The sequence below is a fragment of the Drosophila willistoni genome, chromosome 3R (assembly GCF_018902025.1).
Source record: "Drosophila willistoni isolate 14030-0811.24 chromosome 3R, UCI_dwil_1.1, whole genome shotgun sequence".
Taxonomy (NCBI): domain Eukaryota; kingdom Metazoa; phylum Arthropoda; class Insecta; order Diptera; family Drosophilidae; genus Drosophila; species Drosophila willistoni.
This window is the reverse complement of record NC_061086.1, coordinates 30,692,731-30,720,174: the sequence shown is the minus strand read 5'-3', so window position 1 is coordinate 30,720,174 and position 27,444 is coordinate 30,692,731. Positions and strand designations below refer to the sequence as shown.

Genomic DNA, 27,444 nt, shown 5'->3' with positions numbered 1-27,444 from the left:
AGAATATTTGCTTAAACTAACTTATTGACCGTATAATTAGTTTCATTGGCGCAACTAAATTTACTCTTCATTCAGTCAATTTGAATAATTGTGTGCCATTTCCACTTGGTTCCCTTTGATGTCTTCGACTGCGCATGTCTTGTTAGAATTTAACTGTGGAATCCATTAGAGCTATGGATCTTAATCAAATACAACAACCAGCTGTTGACTTTACTCATTATTATATTACTCGTATTCATAGTATAATATTATATTCATTATATTACGTATTACGTGTGTTGTTGTTGTAGTTTGAGTAGTATTAGTGTTTATTTGCAAAATGTTATATAGAAAGATGTGAACGTGTGTCTGCAGGTTATAAAAAGAGCAAACAAATTTTTGCATTTATATCCCATTTGTAAGTGTAAACAAATAGTCAAAAGCCATGTGTGTGTGTGTGTATATTTTGAGGGGGCTTTATAAGATTGTCATAAAAAACAGTCTTAATTTAGGTTTTCATAGTAATTTTGGTGTTTACGCACATTTGGAACAACTCGTACCTGGCATTATCCATTATGATATGCTAGACGAGACAATTTTTTAGGCTTATCACAAGCTTTAATTAAATATTATTCTGGGAATTTGTTGAAAAGAATGGTGGAATTGTTTAAATATATTTTATCATCACGAAAAAGGATTAACTGGCATCTGATTTTGAAATTAGCAAACGGCGGGCAACTTGGATTCCACATTTCATAGGAATACCTATGCTGGCTGGCTGGTTGGTTGGCTAGCTGGCTGGCTGACTGGCTGGGATAGGACAGAACCGAGACGGAGACATGAAACACTCGTGTGTGTGTTGTGTCTGTGTTATGGTTGTGTCTCAATGCGTGCGGCAATGCAAAACGCCAAACGCCAGTTCCACTGAAACACTCAAGCGAAACGGTTGTCCGGATCCGTGTCGAAAAAAATACTTTCCATTGTGTCTACGGATTTGTCGATTCGTATCGTATCGAATCGAATCGTTTCGTTGACGTCGTTTGGCAAATTCGTTCTTTGATTTTGATTGGCAAAACGGAAATACAACAATGTGTGGGTGCTCATGAAGTGCTAGTAAATTCGAATCTACATAAAATATGATTGATCAGTTGACTACGATTATGTGAGTGTGTGAGGTCGATGGATTAATTTATCGAGTATATTAAATGAAAATGCATTAACTGATAAATTTTTCGAAACGTATGAATAATTGACAAACAAAAAAATAAATGGTATAAATTAATCGCCCAAAATTTCTTATCGACATTCATTAAAACCAAAACAGAAGCAACAAAAAAAAAAAAAAAGGAAATTAATTTCCCCGAAAATATTTATTTTTAGTGCTGTGAGTGGTCCTAATTATAAATTGTTTAGCTTAGCTTGGTTTCCCGTATTCTCCCACGACTTGTAAGTACACATATTCCTTTGCCTTTGCGGCTGCCTCCAGCAGCCCCCCTCGAACACTTAATATTAATTTACATTAGTTAGAATAACAATACTAATTTGCATAGTTGGATCGCAAATACTCGTAAATTATGTAAGTATGATAAGCACTTAACTTAGAGCAAAGGAAAACCGAAACGAAGGCGACAAAACAAAAGGAAAGCGGGTGGTAAACTAAGATGTCAGAAGTTTTATAATGCCCATAAATAAATATGTCCTGTGGCTTCATCGTCGCCTCCGTCTCCGTCTAAGTCGTCGTCATCGTCGTGGTCGTGGTCTCTTCTTATGATGATGACTCTGGGTGGTCTACTGAGTACTATAAAAACATCAAGAAACCAACAAAAACACAAAAAAAGACAGAAAAAACTTATTCATAACTTAGTAAGTGGGTATAAAACTCAGATATGTGAGTGTGTGTCTGTATGAGAACACTTATTGATACACCCACAAAAAAAAAGCCAAACAAAAGGACTAAAAATACATTCCAAGACACATAACGCGTATTCAAAAGAAAACAAATTCATGCGAATATTTGGAAATGCATTACATTTGCTTTGCATATTACGCATACGTCATGTATACCACAGAGTCTAGCAAAATGCTTAGGCAAACAATGTCAGCTTGATGTTGGTGGATAGGGAGGGAGGGAGGTAGGGAGGGAGGGAAGTAGGGGGTGAGTGGTGGTGGAATAAATATGATAAATAGAATTCCACAATTTGCTTTTCCTTTCATTTTTTCTCATTTTGCATAACTCAAGTTGTTTAAGTGCACTAGGAGAAAAAGACGATCACTTTTGTATTCAAGAGTTAAGAGGAATATATATGTATACAGAAATGTCAAATATTTTGAGAGTTGTTTCAAGAAACAAAAGGTGTTGGTTTTGTAATGTTATGTGTGTTGTTTTAGTGTATATTAAAGGTATCTTATAGGTATCTTATTTCTATTGGTTTCTTTTTAATCGTTTAAATGGCAGATTCTTTTCACTTTCTTTTCTATACCTAGTGGCAATAAGTTGAAAGAGTTTCTTCAGTTTGTCCAGCTTAAGGTCTTGATTACAACTTTAAGAACTTGTAAAAGAAATTAACTTTTTTACTGCCAATTTTGTTTCATAGCTTTTTAATGTTACTCTTAAACATGTTCAAATGCTTTCGCTGTGATTTAGAAACATAATTGTTGGCCTAAATTCTTAGAACAAACTCAACTTGTTCAGCTTTTCCCATCAATTCATTAAACTTGTTTCTTATAAAAGCTTCCTTATCCTTTCCCTGTTATATGTGGCTTTGTTCCACTTCCATTTTAAATACGTTAAGTAAATTTTCTTCAAGTGTGGCTACTGCTGCACCATTCCGTTTGTTATGTAGGTGTAAAAAAATAAAATGCTATGCAGTAAAAATTCCACTTATGTAAACCAAAAGTGTTGCCGCTGACTAAAGTATTTTCGCTTGAATTGAGCGTGCGGAAGGAAGAGAAAAACTTGTAAAACTCTTGGAAAATTTAAATGTCTAAAGCGATGTAGAATGTCTGGTCAATTAATAAGAATAAGGTGAAGGTCGACAGCTGGCAAAATCTTTAAAAATTTTTGCATTGACCAGCAAACCAGCACATAAGAAATATCTACATACATATTTCAATTTATGTATCAAATATATACATATATACACAGACAAAGATAAAGATGTACATATAAGTATTTTCAATTGTTTATTTATGGCCGATGATAAGCTATTGAACTTTTAGTGTGAAATAAATCCAACATGGACAGCAAAGCAAATAGAAATACATATCATTCAATGCCCCCACCAAATTTCGACCCTAAGAAAAGAAAAAGAACGCACAAATATTTGATTAATTATACCCTTGAAAATAAGTTTGAATGAAGTTTAAGGGAAAAGAACTATAGACAATCATATATCATGATGAACGTTCATAAACATTTCATGTGCCAAAACAAATTCACCTTTTTTGTTGTTGTTGAGTTAACTTTTCAAATTCATAAAGTTATTCAACCATTCTCTAATTAAAATGAATGCAATGAATCGTTCGATTGGTTTTCGGCAAGATCAAAGATAAATTCCACTAACAGTTAATCTATCCAATCAAAATGCATCAATGAAAGTTATTTTTAAGAAAATTTATCAAAAATATAGAATTTTAGATTTTCAAATAATTCAATTCATGAGATTCATTTACTTACTTGATGGCTTAAATACATTTCTAAGAAATTGAACTTTAAATTGTGAAAATAATTAAACACATTTTCAAGGCTCTTAAAATGAAATTACTTTCATTTAAAACTCAACACAAAGCAGCTAAAAGATCTTTCTTAAAACTGATAAAATTATCTTCATTTTATGTTCATTTTCAATAAACATTAAATACTCAATCTTTAGCTTTCTTAAGTATTTTAATTACAAAGCTGCAGAGTAACATTAAACTGAAATTGCAAAATGGAAAGCAAAACAAGAGGAAAATTGATTGAAAAACAAAGAAAAGGCGACTAATATTATTTAAATAAACAACAGATAAATGAGTAAAGTTTATTTTTGTATACATAATTGACCATTAAACCAAACAATTGCATTTTCCAAGTCAACTTGTCTCTAAATGCGTCTAATGAAACAGAAAAAGGAAGAGAAAGAGAAAGAGAAAAAACTTTGCTCTTGCCATTTTCAAACTACATTCCATCAACATTCTTCTTTAATTAAGCTCCTTTCAATCAGGTTTCTTTCATTTTGTTCTTTTGCCCAATTGTTGTTAACTTGTTTCACTTGTAATTGCATGTTGTATGGCAAATTGAAGAGTCTTAAAGCCAAATTGTATCAGTTCAGACTATTTCCATTTGTGTTATTTCATATGCGAATGTGTGTGTGGACGTGTGTGTGAACGAGGAAAAAGTTTTCTCATTGCCAGCCAAAACCATAAAGGATGGAACAATAATCTGCAAACTCTTTAAATGTGAAGGTACTTTACATATCTCTCCACCATAAAGACCACGTGCCAAATGACTTTTTGTTGGCTTATCTCGGTCATGGCCAACATTTGTGAGAGGTTCGCGAACTCTCGATTAATATTTTTATTAACAATTGCCAGAACGCCAGTCGCTTCTGCTAGAAATTGTGGCAATGAGTTCATAAATCTATTTTTAAACAAAACAATGTACACGATTTTTAATGACTTCAATTGCATACTTGAAATATCTATAAAACCAATTAATTAAGTCACAAGAATTCGCACATATTTTTATGTTATCGAATGTGCTGCTGACACATTAACAATCCATATGGGCCACAAAACGCTCTGAGAGGGCCCAAAGTGTCAAACAATTGTCCGACGAATATTTTCCATTAGAAACTACAAATTTTCCCCTGAATGAAACGGGTTTTCGTATTAGGTAGGTGGAAATCTCTTTTGATTTTTATCATGTGAGCGATAAGCCGATTTATAACCTTTTGATTTATGTACACACAAACACACACACACACATAAGTCTTATATAAAACAAAGGGTACTACCTATCATCTACTTGGGGTGCTACTAAAACTTAAAAGGGTTTCTTGGCGGCATTTGAGAACTATAACCGTTAGGCATAAACTTTATACATATATGTTTATATTATGTATGGCTCACCCGCCACCTTGTCTATCGTGATATCAGTTTTAATTTGGTTATCGCACCTACACACAGAAATGTGTGTGTGTGTGTGTGTGTATACAAAAACGCAATCACAATCTGCAGCCAGCACAGTAAATATACACATACAGTTCGCACTATCAGAGGCTAAATAAATAATACTTAATGCCAAATTATTGTCAACAGAAATGCCAAGAAATGTCGAAGCTTTAGCCCTTGCCATGCGGTCTGTGGTTTCCCTCTCACTCTCACTCTCTCTCAAATACATTTTCTGTTCAGTTCAGTTCAGTTCAGTTGAGTTCAGTCAGTTAACCAGTCAGCATTGTCAGGCAGGCAGTTGGTAAGCCCAACTAAATGTAGTTGCATATTAAACTAACTAACAATTTGTGCCCATAATCTTACATTACATTTTATGTATTCAATGGAGCAGAAAATCAATTTACATACATCAACTAACTAGTGTCATAATAAGTGTATTTATTTGACAACTGAAACTACATTTGTTTAAAGTTCTGTGTTTAACTGTTGGCTTTATCTGCCTTATATATATATAAGATTGCAAACAAATTGAAGTTGAAACCAAAGTCAACCTTGGCCTTGCAAGATAAAGGCGTTAAGAAGTGGCAAAAGGGGTAAATGTAACATATGTTTCTTCTTTCAATTATGGCAAGTTTCATAAGTGTTCTAAAGCTTTGGACTTTATGCCAAAGGAATAAACAGAAAATAAAAAGAGCCTTGGTGCAGTTTGAACTTTCAAAATAGTTTTCTAAAATCTAATTCCATCTGTCTGAAGTGAAGGTCTGTTGTTGGATTTGTTATGCCCTTCCTACAGACATACGAAGGGTTAGAAATAAACTAAGAAATGCTGCATTTTTGGTCTCGATTTATTATCAGCAATCGAAACGTTTCAGTTTGTCTAGGGCAGACTTTTGGCGGCAGGTGTGGTAAACTAAAAAGAGTCAAGAATATATTAATATACAGTGGACTAGTTCATAATCTAAACTCTTAAAATATTGTAAGATACCATTCACAAACAATCTGTATTTATAACAAAGCGTGAAATAAAATTGAATTGAATTGAATATACAGTGGACAATGATTTTTAAATCTTAAATTCCTATTTTATGTGATTTTTGTCACCTTTTTTCATGACTTTTGATGCAAATTTTGAATCGGAAAAGGAATAATCCAATAAAAAAGTTTCTTAAATTGACAATTTACATTTGTTCTCTCATAAAAATTAATTCTAAGTCATGTCTTTCTTAAAACTTGATATATTTTTAAGCAAAATTATATAAAAATTAGGAAAACTTTGTCTTAAGACAAATGACTGATGACAAATTGATAAAAAAAAAACGAATAATCCAAAATTCAGTATAAAAGTCTTAAAACTATAGGAGAATTTTGGCATTGACCGATTTAGAATTTTTGTTCATAATGTGGGGTAGGAAAAATAATGAAAACTTTTGGCCTCAAATTTGATTTGTTTATTTGGTTGAAACACTGTCTATGTCATTTTTTTTTTTTTTTTTTACTCGAGAAACTACAACTTTAGGTGTCATTTTAGTTAAAAACTTCAATTTTTGACTATCTTTCTTTCTAATTACCCCGAAATAGTATTATTTGATAAACTTAAAAGTAATAGCTTTAACGAAATATGTTGAAAATAAAGCATCCATTGAATTGAAATGAATTATTTGTACAAGTAGCTAAACATCCTAATTGAGGCATATTAAATTCCTAAAAACTTAAGCACATTTTGAAATCAAACTTAACATTTAAGTAGTTTCCTAAATGATTAATGAAGTCGAAGTCAAGGATGACAATTATGAAAATGAATGGAAGAAAGAGGAGCCAAGGAATTTGGCTTAAGAGTTAAAAGTTTGCTTGAAATGCAAATCTAGAAATAAAATATTGCTAACTTGCCCTTACTTTAGTTTAGTGCTGTCTTTCTTTTTTTTTGTCTTATAAATAATAAATCTGCAAAAACTGTGTTGTATTTGGGTTAATGACTAATTGATTGACTTTTTATTTTTGCCTTTTTATAATTGCAGTTGAAATCTAACGGCCAAGACAGAAAGAGAAAACTATTCGTGGGAAAAGATGACAACTTTGGTGCTTTTAAAATTTGATGGCGTAGTTAAGTCTGCAATTTGGCATAGACTCACGCAGCTGTATCTGGAAATTGCCTTTGGCCACATGGCTTAAAGGTAATAATGTAGTAATCCAGCCAAAAGCACTCGTATACGACTACGACGACCATTGACGACAACGTGTTCCTGATTCTATTGCTGCTGCTGCTGCTGCTCCTGGTGCTCCTTCATGGCTGTCAACTTGCAGTTGAATAATTTAAGCGCCATTTATCCATCCCTAATGTATGTGGCTGCATCATCTCTTGCCACTGGAGGTGGTATAGGCCTGCACGAGAACATCTCCATAGTTTATGAGGATTTCAATGGCACTGTTAATCGTGCCTTGTTGCCGGCAACAACATCATCATCATCATCTTCATCAGCATCGTCTTCATCATCATTGGCAGTAACAACAAGCACTTTAAATGTATCAAGTGATACACAATTGTCAACGGGCCTGCAATTGGGGTCAAATGTCACACAAAACTTGGATTTCAATGATATTATACAACCGGATTCAACCAGTTTCACCTACTACAATGAATCGGCAGCTGCCGCCGAATGGTCACATTTCTATGATCTCATATTATCATGGCAGGGCATATGCCTGATTACGGTATTCTCCACATTCATAGTCCTAACCGTAATTGGCAATACGCTTGTCATATTGGCCATATTAACCACACGGCGACTCCGTACGATAACCAATTGTTTTGTGATGAGCTTGGCGGTGGCCGATTTACTTGTGGGAATATTCGTTATGCCACCGGCAGTGGCAGTCCATTTGATTGGTAAGTGTGCGAGAGACTTGTGGGCTTAAATCCCAGGGCAAAAGTAGGCAAAAGCAAAAAAAATAAAACCCCTCAAAAAAGAATTTCTGGAATATGAAAGCATCTACTACTTAAAAGACGAATCAAATTGTTGATAAAGGTTACTCTGTCCCTCACTCTCTCTCTCTCTCTTAGATGGGACAGTGGGGGTCAGACACCCACACACCCACACACACAGAGATTTATGTTGCCTCTGTGCTACTTATCATGGATTTATGGGTACTGGAATTTCTCTTTCATTTTGTTTTTCCACTTTTATGTAAACGGCAACAGAAAAAATTCCAACAAGTTCACTTAAATATTTCAACAAATTATTTGAAAGCTGCAGGTGCCAGTTGCCCACTGGCGGAGCACCCAAATAAACATTGTTATAACTTTTAAAAAGAGAGAGAGAGGGAGAGGGAGGGAGGGAGAGAGGGTCCCTACAATCAGGACCAACTGGGCAATCTCTATATAGAGCATTCTCTCTAACATTTAAAGTAGGCAAAGTTGAGTTGAGGTAGGTACTTGATTAAAAACAACAAGAAATAAAAAACTATATATATTAATCACTTGACAAACCCCCAATGTGCATACAATAGAGAATGAGAAGGGTTCAACGAGTGAGTGGGGGGGAGGGTACCTACACTTGAAAAGTCAACACACACATTTTAAAGTAGGCAGAGGGAGAGAGACCATTGGAGATGGGGGTGGACCAACAGTAGAAAAAGGCCAAAGGACCAAGCCAAACAACTTAAAAAGTAAACCACTAACGACGCTTATGTGTATAAACAGCACTCGTTGGCATTTCTGTAGATTATTTACTGGGCAAAAAAATTGAGAATGAAGTAGAGAATGAGAGGGAGAGAGAGGGAGAGAATGGGAACAGAGCAAATGGCTCAATGCTAAAGAGCAAGCCATCCCATCACCACCCACCCAGCACCCACCCAACCTCTGGGTGATGTTGCTCAAGCTTAAAACTGTTGCTAATTAAATTGGCTCTGGTCTAGAATTTTAAGTTAACTTGCCAGAATTTCTAATTTTAACAATTTCAACTTGTTGTTGTTTTTCTCTTTTTCTTTTTTCATTCTTGATGGTGTGATTCTTGTCCCCTATGTTTTTTACAGGTTCCTGGCAGTTAGGCTGGGTCCTTTGCGATATTTGGATATCCCTTGATGTGCTCCTTTGCACGGCCTCCATTCTGAGTTTATGTGCCATCAGCGTTGACAGGTAAGAAGGAAATTTACATTTTTTTTTGCTCCTTTTCTGGTTGCCATGTTTTTTTTTTTTTTAATCTCTGTCGTTAAAGTTAAAAGGCTTCAAAATCACCATACATATTTCTTGTGTTTGGTTGGCTTGGTTGGTTTTATGTCATGGTCGTGTTTTCATTTTTTGCTTTTTTGCTTTTGTTTTAGATACCTCGCTGTGACCAGGCCGCTAACGTACTCACGTAAACGTCGGTCGAAACGCTTAGCCTTAATCATGATACTAATCGTTTGGCTGTTAGCCTTGGCCATAACATGTCCACCGATGCTTGGTTGGTAAGTAGATGTCCAAATAAAAATATGATTTTCATTTTGGGTCATTACAAGCGAAATGAACCTCCTTGCTCTCTCTCTCTCTTTCTCTTCAGGTATGAGCCAGGACGACGAGATTTAAGAGAATGCCGATATAATCAAAATGAAGGCTATGTAATCTTCTCTGCAATGGGCTCATTCTTTATACCAATGGCAGTCATGATTTATGTATATGCTCGAATTTCATGTGTTATTGCATCGAGGCACGACAATATGACCGATATAAGTGTTCACAACAAGGTAAGCCAAAAGAAAACTACAACAACAACATTAAATACTAAAAGCACTAGCTGCAGCAGCAGCAGCAGCAGCAGTAAAATGCATAAACTTTTCAGTAGCATTGTGCATACGCCATGTGGGCCAGGCTCACGTCGCACACGTTCATCCATAATTCCCATACCGCTTGTGGCCTGTTGGTGGCTTACACAGATTTAGTTTGTGCTAAAGTAAAACTTCCCTTAGAATTACATACATATGTACTTGCACTCCATGGCAAATGCAACTAGCCACGAATGCTAAATATTTTTTTGGCCCACTGCATAACCCAGAATGGCCAATTTTAATATTACAAAACTTCCTTGGAGATATGAAGGCGCAAGTAACACTATAACACAAACCTAAATGAGCTCATATTGTAGGTAAAGTAGAACCAATAAAAAAAAACTCTATACAAGAAGTTTTTCAGACCCCCTAAAATATTCTTTCGTTAGCCAAAATAGATTGCCAAATGAGATAAATACCAGTGGAAGCAAAATACAGTCAACAAGTTTAGATTTTAGAGCCCTAAAGAATTTAATTGAAAAGTTTTATAGAGTTTTTAAAGAAGAAAAATAAAAAGAATCACATTGCATTCTTGGGGGTAAATTTTCTAAATGACTCATTTCTAGATGGATTGATTAATATAAAAGGCATAAAGAGATTAAACAAATTCATTAACAATTGTAAAATATAAATTGAATAAGGATTAAATAGCCTACTTAACATAATAACTATGTCCTGTAAGTCTTTAAGTAGTTATTCTCTAGGCAGTAAATTGAAATTTTGTTAAGGGTCAATAACCTAAGCATACATAAGTCAAAGTACTGAAATTGGTTTCTTTTTCCAAGTTGCTTCCTTCTATGACTTTGTGATTAAGTAAATCCTTAACATCACCTTCGCTTAATTCGTTCTCTCTTCTGAGAATTTATACCATTTAAGACTCCCTGGTGCGTTTTCGTAAGTCATTTTTGGAGGAGAGAGAAAAAAAGAGAAACGAACAGACCATTCAATTACAGTATCCTCAATTACTCCTTTATCTCCAATTACGTCGTTCCATCTCATCTCATGAAGGTAACAAGAAGAAGTTGTTTTACCAAAAAAAAAAAAGGAAAAAAAGAAAACAAACAACTTTGAGTATTGCAGGTTTTTGAGCCAAAAAAAATAAATAACTCACTGAAAAAGTAAGAGAAAACAATAACAGGATGCAGTTGAGGAAAAGGAAAATGTAGAAAAGTACAAAAAATTTTCATTTATATAATTCAAAGTTAAGTGAGGCAAATCCCAAGCAGACATTTCAGCTTATTAAATGTATATGGCTTTAATTTTCCGCCCTTTGTTGACTTGAATTCATTCATTTTTGCAGAAATTTAAACGTTATACTGCAGCCGATGTTGAGAATGAGTTTTCGGAGCAGGAGCATAGCTCCGGGCAAAAGCACAAGCATATGAATGCGGCACGTACGTTCTCCAACCAGTCCATTGCCAAGGAATTGCATGATATTATGCTAAGCGATAGCGAAGTGGGTGTGGCAGCAGCTGCTGGAGGAGGTGGAGGAGGAGGCGGTGGAGGAGCAGCATCAGCAGGTGGCATTAATGCCCATTGTCAGTCGCTGTTGGCATTGCCATCGTCCACTCATAGTGTTGGTGGAAGAAATAGCTACGAGTTGACTCGACCCTCCTCGCTAAAGCGCACATCGACCACTTCAACAACCATTACCACAATGACAAGTGGCATAGGTCCGGGCAGCAGTCTATTGGATGCACAATGGCAGCCGCAACAGCAACCGCGTACGCCCAGCTTTCGGCACTCTCACCTTGGAGTTGGAGCTGCAAGTGCCTCCCAGCAGCAGCAGGGTGATCGGCGTAGCCAACATTTACAACTTCATCATCAGCATCAGCATCATCATCATCATCATCATCAGCATTTGCAAGGAGGAGGTCAAACCACAAGCGCCGCTGCATCGAACACCAATAGCAAATCTCTATCGAATCGTATTACATCATTGAAGAAGGAAAACAAAACGACACAGACACTGAGCATTGTTGTTGGCGGCTTTATAGCCTGTTGGCTGCCGTTTTTCATTTACTATCTCATCACGCCATTTCTGGCCGAGCATCAAGTCAGCCGCATGCTGGCAAAGGCACTCACCTGGCTGGGTTGGTTCAACAGTGCCATCAATCCGTTTATCTACGCCTTTTACAGTGTTGATTTTCGTGCTGCCTTTTGGCGTTTGACCTGCAAGCGGTTTTTCAGTGCCGCCCAAAAGCCGCAGTTCCCCACCAACACCATGTCCATAAGGCGATAAAAAGGATTCAATTTCGCCCAACTCCAACTCCAACCCATCCATCCACCCACTGGATAGACATTCATATGAACTATAAAAATGAACATATTATTAACTTAATCATTAACTTTAAGCGACCTAGTCAATGACGCCGTAGTTCCCTTAGCTAGGTGTGGTTAATTGCACCGTAAGTCTTTCAACCTGACAGACAGACAGACATCGCATGTACATAGATACATTACTTTCCGTATGTAATTTTGCCTATATATCTCTTTTGTTTTGTTTTGTTTTTTTTTTTTTATTATTAGGGTTTGGTTTCCATTCTTTGGGCTTGCCAACAAGCGGCTAATCATTTTACAATTTGACATTTAGCTTTTTCCCTTTCTTTTTTCTTTGTTCTTGCTCTCTTTGCTCCCTCTGACTGTTTCTCTTTGTTAAAGAATCTAATGACTTCTCCCACTCGATTTGTCTTTTGGCATTATACATGCCAGCAAAGGCATACACATATTTATACCCTCTCGTTTTGCAAAAGGGTATATTAACTATGTGAATAAAGAGAGTAACCCAAGCAAAAGCAAATGAATTAAAACCTTTCGCCATGTCTATCCAAGGAATCAGTATTATTGGTGAAAAAAAGGAGTTGAAGTAGTCGATTGAAATATATAAACACAAATTGAAATTCAAAATTATTTTGTAGCTGTTTCAGGTACTAATATTTTATACCCTTTGATTGAAATTATACACAAGAGAATTTCTTTCTTTAGTTTTGTTGAATTTCCCTAAATTTATCATTTTAAAAGCAAAGTATTTGCAGCTGATGGAAGTAGGAAAAATCTTAACAATGTGTTAAGTGTTGAACAGTTTCAAAAAAAATACCTTAAAAAAATTTAAAAAAATTAAAAAGTCAAACATTATGATACATTTTCCTACAAAAGAACTAAATTCAGAATTCTTTTCTATATTTTCGACTTTTCATGATTTATTATTCTCAAAGCAAACAAGATATAGAAAAGCATTTCTAAAATAGGGAGAAAAATGTATAAAAGTAGATACAATTATAAATTTAGTAGATGAATTTCTCTTTGTTTTTTGTGGGGGTTAATTCTTAATTTATTAAACTTCAAACTGAAAGCCTAATGAGCTTAATGGAGCGATAATAAAATTAAGAAATAAACAATTTTATTGCATATGTATGTGGAAAAAGAATAGTCTAGTCGCGTTTCAAATGTGTATGCATTGCATTGCATATACACACAAGGACGATGACTACCTCTAGTCCTTATTTTTTTTTTTTGAAACTTGTAGAAAAATCTCATATATGACGGCGACACGTATCGATTTAGTAATTTCCGCGCGACTTTTCCGCTCCACAGGCGGCGCACTGGCAAAATGTGGGTGCCACACGTTACTATTATATAATGGATGTGAATACATATACATATACAACATCTACATCTGTATCAACATTTGTGTGTGTGTGTGTGTGTGTGTATGGCTTTTGGATAAAGACAACTCGAACCAACCTAACCCCATGAAATAGACAGTTTAGATGGATGGAAGCAACTTAGTTATATGTTATACCCAAATTGCACTTTATTCCATAGGAAGGAGGCAATAAAATATTTACCTGGACTTGGACATGTTACTACATATCGACTTGCTGACTTGGCACACGGTCTATCTGCCGTCTGAATAGTGTGGGAACCAAAAAAAAAAAAAAAACCAGAAAAGAAAAACAAAAACAAAAACGAAACAATGTCACTTAGCTAATCGACTGAGGGGGAGACTTTAGTTACAGTATTTTTTAGTTCAATACTTGACTTTGACTTAAGTCAGGCAAAGCCAACAGAAAATAAAACTGCCATTTATATAATTTTTATTTTCAGTATTATAAACATTTTTGAAATCAACCAAAAAAAGTAAAAGTAAGCACACCTTTAAGTAAGTCTGTCAGGGTATTTAAAACTTCGGCTAGCCGTTGTTAATTTTCTTAAATTATTTATTACCAAAAAAAAACAATTCTTTCCACAACATATATCGAATTTAAGTTCTATCAAAGTTTAAGCTTTAAATTTATATTAAATTTGCATACCAAAAAAAAATAAAATACAGTTAAAACATACTGTGATTTAGTTAATAAACAAGGTCAATCCATTGAAACACTATGAGTTTTCCTAACAAGTTTTCCTAGACTATAAAAAAATGAGCAAAAATAATGCTATCCAATTGTATGATCAAGCTTAGCTATATAATAATGAACTAGTAGCCAGTTTAGATTTAGATTATAAGACAAAGACAAATTAACTTAATGCCCCAAAAGAGCTAAATAAGCCGATAAGCAATTTACATTTAAAATTTTAAGTGCTATATTGTATATGTGTATCAGTGTTGTTGTTTCAGCATTTTTAAAAAACAAAAAATAAAGATAACAAAGGCAAAATCTCATACAATTACCAAATCTCACAACACCCACACACACACACACGCACAGTATACACCCACTTGTCATATCATTAAAAAACAAAAATTTTTAAGGATCCATATTGAGAGCTAAATAAACACACATGTCACTTTAGGCTGACGCTTTCAGTCTCTCCCTTATCCGGCTTCTCGAACTCCTCCTACCCTCCTCCTGTTGATGGTGGCTTCCAGTTCTCGTCCTGTTGCAAGTTGGATTTAAGAGAAACAAGTTTTACATAAACAAGTTTACATGTTAGCATAAAATAAAATGAAATCACAATGAGAAAACAAAAGAACAACAAGAGACAGCAACAAAAAAACAACAAAAATACACGTAAAACATTGACACAAACTAAAAGAGCATAGTAAAAAGGAAAAACTTTTCCAACCAACATTCAACAACAACAACAACAATGAGATTGCATTTGCTTAGCCTGTACTTAGTAGTTACATATAGAAGACAAGTAGTTACTACTTAATTTAACCAACAAAAAAGATTACAATCTATCTATATATATATATGCATAACATTAATGAATCGTATCTTTATGTGTATGTATGTATGTAATCTGTATGTGCAACATTTCTCAAACAATAAATAGATGAGTAAAAAAAGTAAAAATCCAAGAGAAAAAAAGTTATTTCGTCGAGATTTCCATCCACAGAATATCACAAGGAAATTTTGCAAAGTAAGTACTTAATAATTCTATTGGTTATGTAAATTATTGATCAAGTTCAAAATTAAATTTGCAACCAAGCACACATTATAGACACACACAAACACACATATTTAAGCACATGCATATTCAAATTATACAAAATAATACATTTCACAATCCCACACTGACAAAAATCAAAAAAAGAAAATTAAACTCTGACTACTAAACTTAAGCCACAGTTTCCTCAATGATTTAGCATTAGATCTTACCTTTGAAAAAATTGCTTTAAATCAAATCTATACTTATTTTTTTGCTGAACAAGGATAAAAGCTCCTGGCATAAATCTTAAAACAAATTGTACTTAAATTTCTGTGACATAAAAAAGGCTTGAACAAACGGACAAACAATAAAAAGAAATACGAAATGAAACTAACCCAAATGCTTCCCTTTCTCCACAAAACTAATTTTTGTTTATGTTTGTCTATATATACTAAAAAAAAAAATAAAAAGTGTGTTGTGTAAATGTGAAAACTTATCCTTTTTTTGCGGCTCTTGTGGTCATTTAAGTTTATTGTTTAGGTTTTATAATTTATTAATGATTTTAAGCATTTATTATTCATAAATTTGTTATATGTTGGCAGATTTACAACTGTTTATTAAATGAAGATAACAAAAAATGGTTAAATTTGTTTAAATTTCCAAAAAACAACTCTTAATAAATAGCTAAATTGAAGTACTTTACTCTAAGAGCTGAGGAAGCCAAGGTGGCTACATTACGTATACGCAATGTTGGCATACATATATGTTAGAGTCAAAGTCAGGGAAGTCTTCGTTGTATTATCTTTAAATTGTCTTTAATGCTCATTATAATTACAAAAATGAAGTAAATTATTACAGAATTGAAAAATATTTTTAAAATTTAATAAAGGAAAATAGTTTTTTAATAGATTTGTAGCTATTCTAGAATCTGAAGAGAAGTAAAGGCAACTAGAAAGTTTTACAATTCTCAACACACATCTTGGACTATTAAATATATATATAAAATTTCAAAAAAGTGGATTTTTAATTGATGTATATAAATTTCAGCAAATTTCAATGGGTAAGTTATAAGATGTTTGAATTTTGAAAGTATATACAGAAATTTTATGATGATTTTGATTAACTATTGTTTCAAATATGCAAAAGCTGACCCATATACCATGCACCATTAGAAATGGTATATTAAAGTTGCCAAAATAATAATAGTTCTTTCAAAACTCATAAAGTATATACATTTCCTTGATTTATCTGGTTAGATTACGACCTATTGAAATTTAAATCGAACTTAGCCGGCTTGATTTATTTCTCATTTTCGCCCAGTGTAATTTGTAGGTAGCATACGGAAACGAAATACATACAAAAATATGTGCAAAATGCTGTATGATGAAGAGATGCTTTCGATTGATGATAAATGCGTGGTCTTCCTTCCGCACAGTAAAATAAAAATGAAATTGAATATGTAGATACTTGTCTCTACTTCTCTCTGTGTGTGTGTGTGAGTGTGTGTGGATGAAAACTTCAAACCAGCTAGTTTTACAAGAGGACAAAACTTTTCATGCCCACTCTTTATATATGTAGCATTCACGTATGTATTTATGAGCCTTAGTCAGGTGTCAAACTGTAAATGAATGAATATTTCAAGCAGTGTCCTCTCTCAGCCCAAAAATTGCTACAACAATGGGTTGAGGTCTTAAACAAAGGCAAAATAAAATCACCCAAACAAAAAAAAGTAAGTATGTACATATATACCTACCAATACATATATGTATGTGTCACAAACACATGTGAATATACATATATGTCTATATACTGTATTCAAATTAAGAGCCGGAAAACTCGAATAAACAAGAAAAGCAACAACAACGAAACCCGCACGCAAAAATTGAGAGGAAAAAATATATAAAAGAAAAGTTAATGCCGAAACATTTACAAAACATTTGTCTTTGGCAGTTGTTTTGGGAAGTTCTTTTCTCTTTTTTTTTTTTTTGCTGTTCTTGTCCTTTTTTTGTTGTTGTTGTTGTTGTGTTGTTTAGGATACAGACAAATATATAGTCAATTGCATAGGTATGGTCGTGCGGAACATTTTGGTCCTGAAAAGGTAATACATATTGGGGAGACATTTCGTTTGTATTTATTTGAGGGTCCTACTTACATACGTTAAGCGATTGCCTGAAGCGTAATAATTTTTTTTTGCCAACCCATGTATTAACTGCAGAACAGAATATAGCTTAGGTAATTGAGTTCTAAATACGACTATGATATACCCTAGAAAGTTGTCTAGCAATAATAGAAATTTTAATCTTATTATCTTAATGCTCACTGAAACAAATTAGTATGTTAATATTGTGTGAATAAATGATTAATTCAATGAATCTATTTTTTTAAGGGATATCATTAAATGATTTGCCTTTATTTTAACACTTGATGGAAAGATTATAGTTGGATTTATTGTTAAACTAACAATACAACTCAAAACAACTCGAACAGATCAAATATGCATAATAATTTAGCAAATTTCATTAATCTGGCTCAGTACTTAGGGTACTACTTCCTTTAGTAAAAGACTAGATTTAAATGAAATTAGAGGTAAGTTTTTAAGAATTTTTAGAATCTCTTAATATTTGTTAAATTTTAAGCCTTAATATGACTGATAAAGGATATTTTAGTTTAACCCATTTTGGACCAGGCTTATTTTAAGTTGCAAAATGACTTTTTTAAAAAATAAAACATTCTGCCTGTTTTAGTTTGAAATAAAATCGGTTAAAAAAATGGATTTGAAGGTTTATTCAATGTAATTTTTGTGGAACTAACTATATAGTTCCCTTTGATTGAAATATAGTCAAATAAAATACAGAATCTTTGAAAACATACAAAACTTGCTGTTCGAAAAGTCGAACAGTGGTCCAAAATACCCATTTTAACCCTAAAGAAAAGAAACTTTTGATTTTCATAGAATTTTAAGCCTGAATTTTTAGGAGACAGGACTGAAAATTGTCACTTTAGTCGAGAAATGACTGTAAATTCTAAAGAAAGTTACTTTAATCTAAAAAGCAAAACATTTTGATATTTAGGACATACATATATATATACATTAATGTCACATTGTTTTATAGATAGCAAGTTGTACAAAAAAATGTGCAAAAAAGCTTTTCCAAAGAATATTTGGAGATTTTTGGATGTAGACACAACATTTCAATCCCTTCCATCCCCGGATTCTGATTTACCAATCTGTAGATCGCAGATTGAATTTAAAAGCTTCTACCAACTTGTATAGAAGAGATTAAGTACTAGATGAAGTAAAAAGGATACCAATTTTTATACCGAAAATAAACCACAACAATTATATTCTTATTATACTTTGATGCCTCTTAAAAATCTGCCCTGATCGTTGTTTCAAACCCGCAAACCTTAGCAAAAAACACATTCAAAATTCCATTACATTTCATTTGTTTGGCTCAAAAAGTGATGGATTTCAGAGGAGAATATCAGAATTTTATAATGCACTTGTCATCGCCAAAGATTCATTTAAATCTTGAAACCCCATAAACTCTGCTTATGCTGGATATATATTGAATGAGCGAGGAAGGACAACTTCTATGAGTTTGCCACTGTCTTGCCTTCTCTTATCTTTGCCTTTTAATTTGGCGCAATATGTGATATCAGTGCAGGGCGAGCAAATGAAGAGGGTTAGAGGGTGAGTTAGAGGAGGGAAGAGACACAAATACGAAGAAATGGGTGGTGGTGGGTATAAAAAAAGGCAACTCAACCGAAATTCCAAATTATGGCGGGTTTCAGGCTTGTTGACATGGCATTAAGGGAAAGACTACGTCATGGCCATTTCCGCTGAGCTCAACGTAAAAGTGAACTGTGACAGCGCACACAACGCGAAGTGTGTTGCAATTCATTAGAGACCTCCCCTCACCCAACGCCCACCACCCACCCACTCACCCACACACACACACACACACACCATAAACTTTTATAGAAATATAAGTAAATACATACTTACATACATGATATGTTTGTATGTTTGTATGTACGTAAAAACGTAATTATGATGACCGCATCCTTTTGCTTGTTGTTGTATTTTCACACCACATATAAACATTTTTATTTAGTTGTTGTAGTTGTATATTCTTTATTTTTTTGTTGTCTTCTTACCTAAATTAATGTAATTCCGCTGAAACCACTTCTGGGCGGCTGATTCAGCAGGAATTTCGGTTTCGTTTTTGTTCTTTTTTTAGTGACTTTTCCCTTGACACATTTCAAAAATTATTCTGGCAAAGCAATTTAAAAAACATAAAAAGAAAGGAGAGGAACTTAATTCAGACTTACCTATTTTTAGTCAATTGAAATTGCCAAATTGCATGACTCGAACATTTTCTCCGAATAGCTATTAATAATAATTGAACCCCAAAAAGGCAATCATTTAGTTTATTTCATTAGGTTTATTTTTATTTATATTTTTTGTTGTTTTGTCAAAGAGATCCATTTCAAAAAATGAGGTTTCAAAATTGAAATGTTTAACACTTGATTATTGGTTAACATTAAAGTTGTACATGAACTTAACCTAAAGGGTTTGTTCTGTGTGCGTTTTCTCCCCCTCCCTCCCTCCCTCACTCTCTCTCTAGCTTTCTCTCGGTCTCTCTCTCTGTAATACAGTGATGAAAATTGCTTAAATGTAACTAAATTGCATAACATTAAATGGGTTGGCCAGATTTCAGCCTGCGGTCTTTGTTACGACTTTCGAGGAGGGTCACGGACACAAAGGATACGCAGGCTCAGGCTGCGTCTCAGATGTGTGTGTTTGTGTGTGTGTGTAGATGGGTGGTTGCTTTGTGTATGTGTGTTTGTGTGTTGGGTCTGTGTTTGTTTGCGGCAGGTCCAGAGTCAGAGCCCAGTGACATTGCATAAAATTTTGGGCCGCAAACACACACAAAAACGACTGAGGCAAAAACCAAAAAAAAAGGGGCAAAAAACAAAGTCGAAAAAACAACAAAAAGGGGAATAAGAGAAACATTCAGGCCAGGCAGTCAACAGTTGCTGTCAACCCGTCATTTTGTTTGGCGACCAGAACAAAGAGTCACAATAGTAGGTACAATTTGTCTTTTTTATGTTATTGTTTTTGTTTTCTATTCTATTTCTTTCTTCATTTTGTGTGCACTTTAATATATGTATTTACCCATATACATATGTATGTAGTTAATAGATTTCAGCTCATTTGGTACATTGTTGTTGTTATTTCTGTTGTTTGCATTAATTTTAGCCACGAAACATGGCCAAATGATTCGGAGGACGTTTTGGTTTACAAATGCGACGACATGTCAAACGCCAGAAGGCAGTACGAAAATCAGGATTGTAAAATGCATATATGAATGGATTTATGGCACAATTGACCCAACCAATCCAGGTGAAGCCATACATAAGATCCTCGAGAACGGCGGCACGTGGCAGAAAGGGTATTAGTAGGTAATAGACAAAGAATGGCATCCAGCAAGCAATTAGGCCGCCCATTACAATTGTTAGGGTCTTGGCTGTTTTGGTATCACGCTTTGTGGTTGACACGCGCATCGTAACGCGATGATTATGGCCCTGCTGATGACCATGACTGCTCTGGCTATGACTGTGACCATGATGTGAATGTGAATGTGTATGTGGATGGGAATGAGAGTGGGCATGATGATGATGTTGATGATGATGATAAGTAGGTTCGTGATGGCCTGCAAATGGTCTCTTTTGAAGTTGTGTATTTGATAGTTTAGATTCCAATTCTTGCTCTTGCTCTTGCACCTGCACCTTGGCCTGTATACTATTGCATGTTGTCTCATTTGTGCACGTTGTTGTTGTTACTTGACTTGTTGTTGTTGCTGTTCCATCTGCTACTCCTCCACCACTGCTCGTTCCACCTAGACAGGTGTCACTAAAGGAGGCTTGACTACTACCATTGTAATGCAATACAGAAGATCCAATAATTGCCTCTCCAGATGGTGTCCCGTGTATACAGGGACCACCATATTTGCAGCTCATGGCCGAGCAGTGGATTAGTGACGAGAGTCGTGACACTTCCACTAACTCATAAAAGGTCGGTTGATGTTTAAATGTCAACGTTTTATCTCCGGCTGCACCTTTGTCCCCGGAGCACTTGCTACACCTGAGACTATTGCTGGCCGTGTTCTTTGGCCCTCCACTACTGGAGAGAGATGGCGTTGGCTCGTGCAACGAATTGAATCGCCAACGAGACTTGCGACTGGGCAAACACTTGGCCGGCGTACAATGATAATGCTCTGATTCCGATATATAGTGGTCACCATCTATTTCATAGTCAGCTGTGCGTTCCGAGTTCTAGATAACGTAAAACGAAAACAAAAACGAAACCCAAAAACAGATTTCAAAGTAATTTCACATTATGATAAATTTTTATTATTTTCGACAGGGTTTGAGATGGGTGTAGAAAAAAAACAAAATCTTACCGCATCGCGGACAATGCGCTGCCGTCTTGATGTCAGAACATAACCAATTTTGACATAAACATACAACATGACGGTGAGGGGTATGAAAAATGAGCCCATTGCCGAGAATACAACATATCCTTTGTTCTGATTGTAGCGGCAATCCACATAGTCCTGTTGATGGCGTCCCGGTTCATACCTGTGAGAATATAGACACATATATGTGTAGGCACACATCAGAGTGTTAGTGAGTGGGTGACTGAGTGAGTTAACCGAATGACAATAGCTTCTTTTGCTGTTGCAACGTTTCAATTTAAATCCTAAGCCACTTCGGGGAGTGATTTCCTATTTCTTTTTTTTCTCTCTCTCTCTCTCTCTCTCTCTTTGCGTTTGTTACATTTCTGTGAGGCACTGAACTGAAATGAATGTAAAGTGACAGTGAAAGAGGAACAAGTGAACTTTAAGCCAATTCCCACATCTGAAGAAGCAATATGGCTACAGTTGATATCGGAATTATGCAGCACAACAACAACAACAACTACAGAACTTCTTCTTCTACAAGTTTTCCTTTCTCTTTGTCTTTGTCTTTGTACTGAAGGTAAAGAAAGCAACTTCTTGCTTTTTACTTGGCTTCCAATTATACATATGTAAATAGAAATCGAGAGATTAGGCTCAAAAAAATATTCAACATACAGATTATGTACTCTTTGAAGAAGAGAAGAGATAATCTAAATATTACAAGATATGAATTTAGATTTAGCCTTCCTTTTAGAGGCAATTATTATTCTGATTTTTCTTAGACTTTTGGCCTGTTGCCCTTTTACTAAGTAGTTTTTTTACGAATTACAAAAGATAGTGAATTGAATTATATGTCGTATGTTATACTTTGTTTTAAGTCGGTTTAGAATTAGATCGATTTCAGCGACTTATAAAAATGGGTTATATGCAAAGTTTCATTTTTTAATGAGTGTTTTTTTCGTCTATTTCTTTAATGATAATGTTAAAATTCGTGATGGAATTAGAAGTTTGACGAAAATAGTTAATGGTGAATAGTTTTATGTCGAAATTTATTAATAATTAAAGAGTTGCATATTTGTTTCCTACTATTCCGATAGTATTCACTTTATAATAGACTGCAATGCATTTTGGCAAAGACATTTCTGCTTACAGGTTAATGAAATTCGATCACATAATTCTATTGAAATAGGATAATTATAGAATATTTTTAAAGTGTTTTAAAAATTTCTTGCCTAAGTTTTTTCTAAAGGCTGTGAAATGACTTCATAAGAATGATTAAAGTTTGGAGACCCCAAGAAATTGTTCAAGTTATAAAGATATGATTGAACTAATCTTTGGCCCGAATTTTCATAACTTACTGTAAATTCATTAAAGGCAAGACAAAGCCAAAGAATTTTTCCGCCTAGTATAGATAGAAAGAAACTTGTACTTTGGCCCAAAAAGTAATTCTCTTTAATGTCACAAAAGATGTCATAGAAGTAATACGATCTCATATTGGAAAATGATAATAGAAAGACCCTAGAGTAAACCAGTTAACAAAAAAACGTTGTCTTTGTATTCATTTGGCTTAATAGAACCCATGTCAAAGTTTTTCAGGGCTTCTCGCAGATTGGGCCCAAGAAATGAGCGCTGAAAAGTATGCAACATCATTTCGCACGCACGCCTTTACACCGGAAAGCGAGTCATTAACAACTCGTTAAAACTCACAACCCAAAAACCCAATTACGTCATGCTTCTTTGTACTGCCATTTGGCACTGTACTGAATTTCCATTAGCCAACCACATAGACCAAAATAAAATGAAGGAGAATGAGACGAAAATATGTTGTGGTGTGGTGGCCCCCCAGGAAGAAAGAATTGAAAAAATTGAAAATATAACGAACCAAAAATTTCACACCAACCGCATCCATCCGCTTCTTACTTACCAGCCCAAATATGGCGGACATGTGATTGACAGCGCCGTTATCCATACCACAAGTATCATGAGGAGAGCCAAGCGTTTCGAGCGCCTCTTTTTTGAATATGTCAAGGGTTGTGTGACTGCGAGATACCTACGAAGCAATAAAAGCAAAAGGAATGAAAACAAAAGCCAAACGACATATTGTTAATAAAGCTGTAGACCAAGTCATTTTCTTTTCCGCTGCCCTTTGCCCAATGCCCTCTCTCTCCCTCTCTCTTTTTCTTTTTGGCTCTGTTTTTACTCGGTTGGACAGAAACAGAAAACTTGGAAATGCCATTAAAATGTAATTGAAACTTCCCAACACACACACACAGCACACCCACACACACACAATAGCAATAGCAGCGCATTCTGTCCATTGTCATTGTCATACCATCGTTCTGTCTGGTGGTGGCCACGCTTAACCTGCAGGTCCTCTAGGTTACTGTTGCTCTTGCCACTGAATTTAAAGGGTACACTTCGTCATGGTGTAATAAAAATGTCAACAAATAAATTATTTTGCACTGTTTTTGCACCTTTTTTATGCGTCTATGACGCCAATGTCAACGGATTGGCTTTGCGGAGCTTGGTACGAGTCCCGGTTTTTAGGGGGGGGATTTTATGGCATAAGGATTGGTTTCGGTGGTGCTGGCATCAAGCAGCGTATGACATCAACGACATATTTACGCGTTGATACGACATTGAAAAGCCAAAGTTTAGTGTTAAACAACACTGAGGACATTAGGTTAATAAGAGTCAATTATTGTTTCCTCCTCCATCTAAGGCTTCACCTCATTTTACTTACCTGTCCAAGCTAATGGCACATAAACTCAAAATGGATCCAGTTGAAAGTAGTATGTCCAAAGATATCCAAATGTCACACAGTATCCAACCAAAACGCCAAACACCTAAGGAGTTTTAAAGGGCAAAGAATTATTTATAGTTGGTTAATATAATTACTTATCCTTGTTAACAAAACCTTTAAAATTTACATATTTTTGAGACTATACACTGAGTAAATGGCAAACGATTTAAATGCTTTTCAATTGAAGAAATTGGTTTCAGTCATTGTTTAAGATTAAACATCGTGTTCATCTGAAATGGCTTCACCAAATCAGATGCACCAAGAAATATACAAAACGAAACAAAAACATAACACAAAAATAAGTCATAAAGATCCATATGACAATTATTGCTTAAAACCAAACAAAACATGCATCCACACTCTGTGGAAAACACTTAAGATTGTAACAGTGGCGCGGTATCAAGTAGCCAACGCTGAGCATGAAATATAAACAATTTTCAAACCCCAAAAGCGTGGGTCATTAGAATAAGTATTTTTAAGAACAATTATTGCCTAGAGTCTAAGAATTCATTTATATACACAACAATTCTTTAAATAAAATCAGTTCATATTTTGAATTCAACGAATGAAGATTGGGTTATTTTCCTTCTCTCCGGGAATCCCTATTCAGTCATTATAAATAAATGAGTTCAAATAGATTTTCTCATTGCCTATCAATACTTAGACTCAAATGTTAGACTGTTAAATCTTTCTGTTGAATTTGCCAAATAATTGTAAGAAATTTAGCCTAAAACATTTCAATAAATCGAAAAATCTTTGGAATATGCAACTATATGCTTTCAATATCAATATATATATACATTTTATCAATACAAAAAAATCTAGCAAGGGAAAGTTTAGGTATGCGATCATCGGTTTTGATCAAGTTAAAATATGTTCTAGATGGACGCCTAATTTCCAGCTGTGTATAATGTTTTGACGAACTTTCCTATATTTTCCCTATAAGTCTTGTTTAAGACTATATACACTTGGCCCTCGATTAACACGGGGGTTACGTTCCTAGAAATCCTCGTGTTAAGAGAAATCGTGTTAAGCGAAACATGGGTTCAGTACAAAATAAGGGGTTACGTTCTCAAAATTCAAAATTGACAGAAAAAAAATTTGTTATTATTGAAGTTTGGCCTGTTTTTATTAAAGTTTCAAAGATTGTTTCAAAATTAACCAAAAGTTATTATGTATATGCCTTTAATAAATGCATAACATTCATATTTTCCAAATTAAAAGTTGGTATTAATTAAAAAAAGGTGCTTCATATAATTAATTAACATGTTAAACTTTACAGAAACTTAAAAATTTTAAAAAGTAAGGAGATCATATGATTCAATTCATATCAAATTTGAAATGCATTCGGTGGCAGTTATAGTTTAAGCCAGTTTGTTTCAAAAAAAGATATATATCGATATTTTGCATTCGTGTAAGAACATGGTTTTTAGCGTGCTAAAAGGGGGATGGGAGCAAATTTGTAACCGTGTAAGACCGAGTTCGTGCTAAAAGAGTCAGTGTTAAGCGAGGGCCAAGTGTATCTTGAATCACTCACAAACTAAAGGATGTAAGAGCAGCTCTCATAAGCCTAGGAATAAAGCTTTAAAAATTCTCAAAAGTCTTGGGAAATATTTATCAAGTTGACTGTTCCAAAAAGCAGTAAGGCAATAACAACTAATACAATTTCGGTAAATTTCAAGTGACATTTCTCTCTATTCCAAAAACAAAAACGTTGATAACTACGTGAGACCTAAGTCAATTGTCTAAAATAAATTCACTTACTAATCGGTGAAGCAATAAAATGTAGATACGATTTTGGAAATAGAACTTATGACTACATCGCATTGTCATTTGAATGTTTTTATGTTTGAAAAATTATTGAAAGAGGCGGAATATTCTCTCTCGCTTTTACTCTCCATGTCTCACTTAAAAAACCATAAAAAGTTTATTAACCAGTGTACTAACTGTAAGTATAATAATGTATACTCACCTGTTATGTAAAGTATCACCGATGGTGGCATCACACAGGTACCCACTAGCCAATCGGTTATGGCCAAATTCATGACAAAACAATTGGTAACGGTACGCAAACGTCGTGTTGTCAATACGGCCAATATGACCAGAGTGTTGCCAATAACCGTGATCAGTATGAGGATGAGAAAAACGGCAACAGCAATCGATTTGGGCCACGACATATTCCGTATATATGAATTGACCGATGGGACACCAATGACAGCGGCTGCAGTTGTTCTTAGTATTGTGGCAGTTGTTGTTGTTGTTGTTGTTGTTGTCATTGTGATGTTGTTGCTAATGGTACTGGAGTGTATTAGAAGCATGGCATTATCCAAATTGCTATCCTCCGGGCTCATGGATGCAGTTAGAAATCGTGTATAAAGCAACATTGTCTGCACATTATCATTGGAAATTAACGCCGTCTGATTATATGACGAGAATTGTGTTGGTGGTGCTGCTGTTGGTGGTGGCGACGACGGTGGTGCAATCATTCTATGTAGCCTGCAGCGGGCAATTGAAATACTACTTAGTAAACGAAATTGGTTGTTCTCTCGATTTCGCATGAGCAATTAGGAAAAGTGCATACACAAAATAATTGAACAATAAAATGCATTTTCAATTATGGCCTTACACAATTCGTTTTTTTGGTGCATTTCAAACAAGGCCAAAACCAAAAACGATGCGAAACCCATTACAGCCAATAAATTATGCACTCGAGCCATTTATTATCGAAATTAAAAACGATTTTCAATTAATAAAAATTACATTGCTTATTTTATCCAATTGGCAACAGGGCACAGAATTTTTGTGCCGAAATTGTTGTTTATTTGAATTCAATTTTTTTTCTCTCTTTCTCTTTGTTGTTGTTGT

At 34.6% G+C, this 27,444-nt stretch overlaps 2 protein-coding genes across 2 annotated transcripts; one reads left to right on the top strand and one right to left on the bottom strand.

Annotated features, from left to right (window-relative positions):
* The first annotated feature begins 1,368 nt into the window (after nt 1-1,368).
* Nucleotides 1,369-13,062, top strand: LOC6649418 (dopamine receptor 2). The gene is made up of 6 exons (XM_023179739.2): nt 1,369-1,425; nt 7,146-8,014; nt 9,160-9,262; nt 9,448-9,573; nt 9,666-9,849; nt 11,231-13,062. The coding sequence occupies exons 2-6, from the start codon at nt 7,414-7,416 to the stop codon at nt 12,170-12,172; spliced, it is 1,956 nt and encodes a 651-aa protein (XP_023035507.2). The 5' UTR covers nt 1,369-1,425; nt 7,146-7,413; the 3' UTR covers nt 12,173-13,062.
* A 7,399-nt stretch (nt 13,063-20,461) lies between these two features.
* LOC6649417 (dopamine receptor 2) lies at nt 20,462-27,066 on the bottom strand. The gene is made up of 5 exons (XM_047009422.1): nt 26,552-27,066; nt 24,520-24,622; nt 23,701-23,826; nt 21,780-21,957; nt 20,462-21,651 (listed from the first exon to the last, which is right to left on the bottom strand). The coding sequence occupies exons 1-5, from the start codon at nt 27,063-27,065 to the stop codon at nt 20,572-20,574; spliced, it is 2,001 nt and encodes a 666-aa protein (XP_046865378.1). The 5' UTR covers nt 27,066; the 3' UTR covers nt 20,462-20,571.
* Nucleotides 27,067-27,444: the final 378 nt, after the last annotated feature.

Coding starts and splice junctions, on each gene's coding strand:
- LOC6649418 (XM_023179739.2), top strand. CDS start 7,414: ATGGCTGTCAACTTGCAGTTGAATAATTTAAGCGCCATTTATCCATCC. Junction 9,263..9,447: donor TGTGCCATCAGCGTTGACAG/GTAAGAAGGAAA, acceptor CTTTTGTTTTAG/ATACCTCGCTGTGACCAGGC. Junction 9,574..9,665: donor TGTCCACCGATGCTTGGTTG/GTAAGTAGATGT, acceptor CTTTCTCTTCAG/GTATGAGCCAGGACGACGAG.
- LOC6649417 (XM_047009422.1), bottom strand. CDS start 27,065: ATGATTGCACCACCGTCGTCGCCACCACCAACAGCAGCACCACCAACA. Junction 23,827..24,519: donor TGTGCCATTAGCTTGGACAG/GTAAGTAAAATG, acceptor ATTGCTTCGTAG/GTATCTCGCAGTCACACAAC. Junction 21,652..21,779: donor AGCGCATTGTCCGCGATGCG/GTAAGATTTTGT, acceptor TACGTTATCTAG/AACTCGGAACGCACAGCTGA.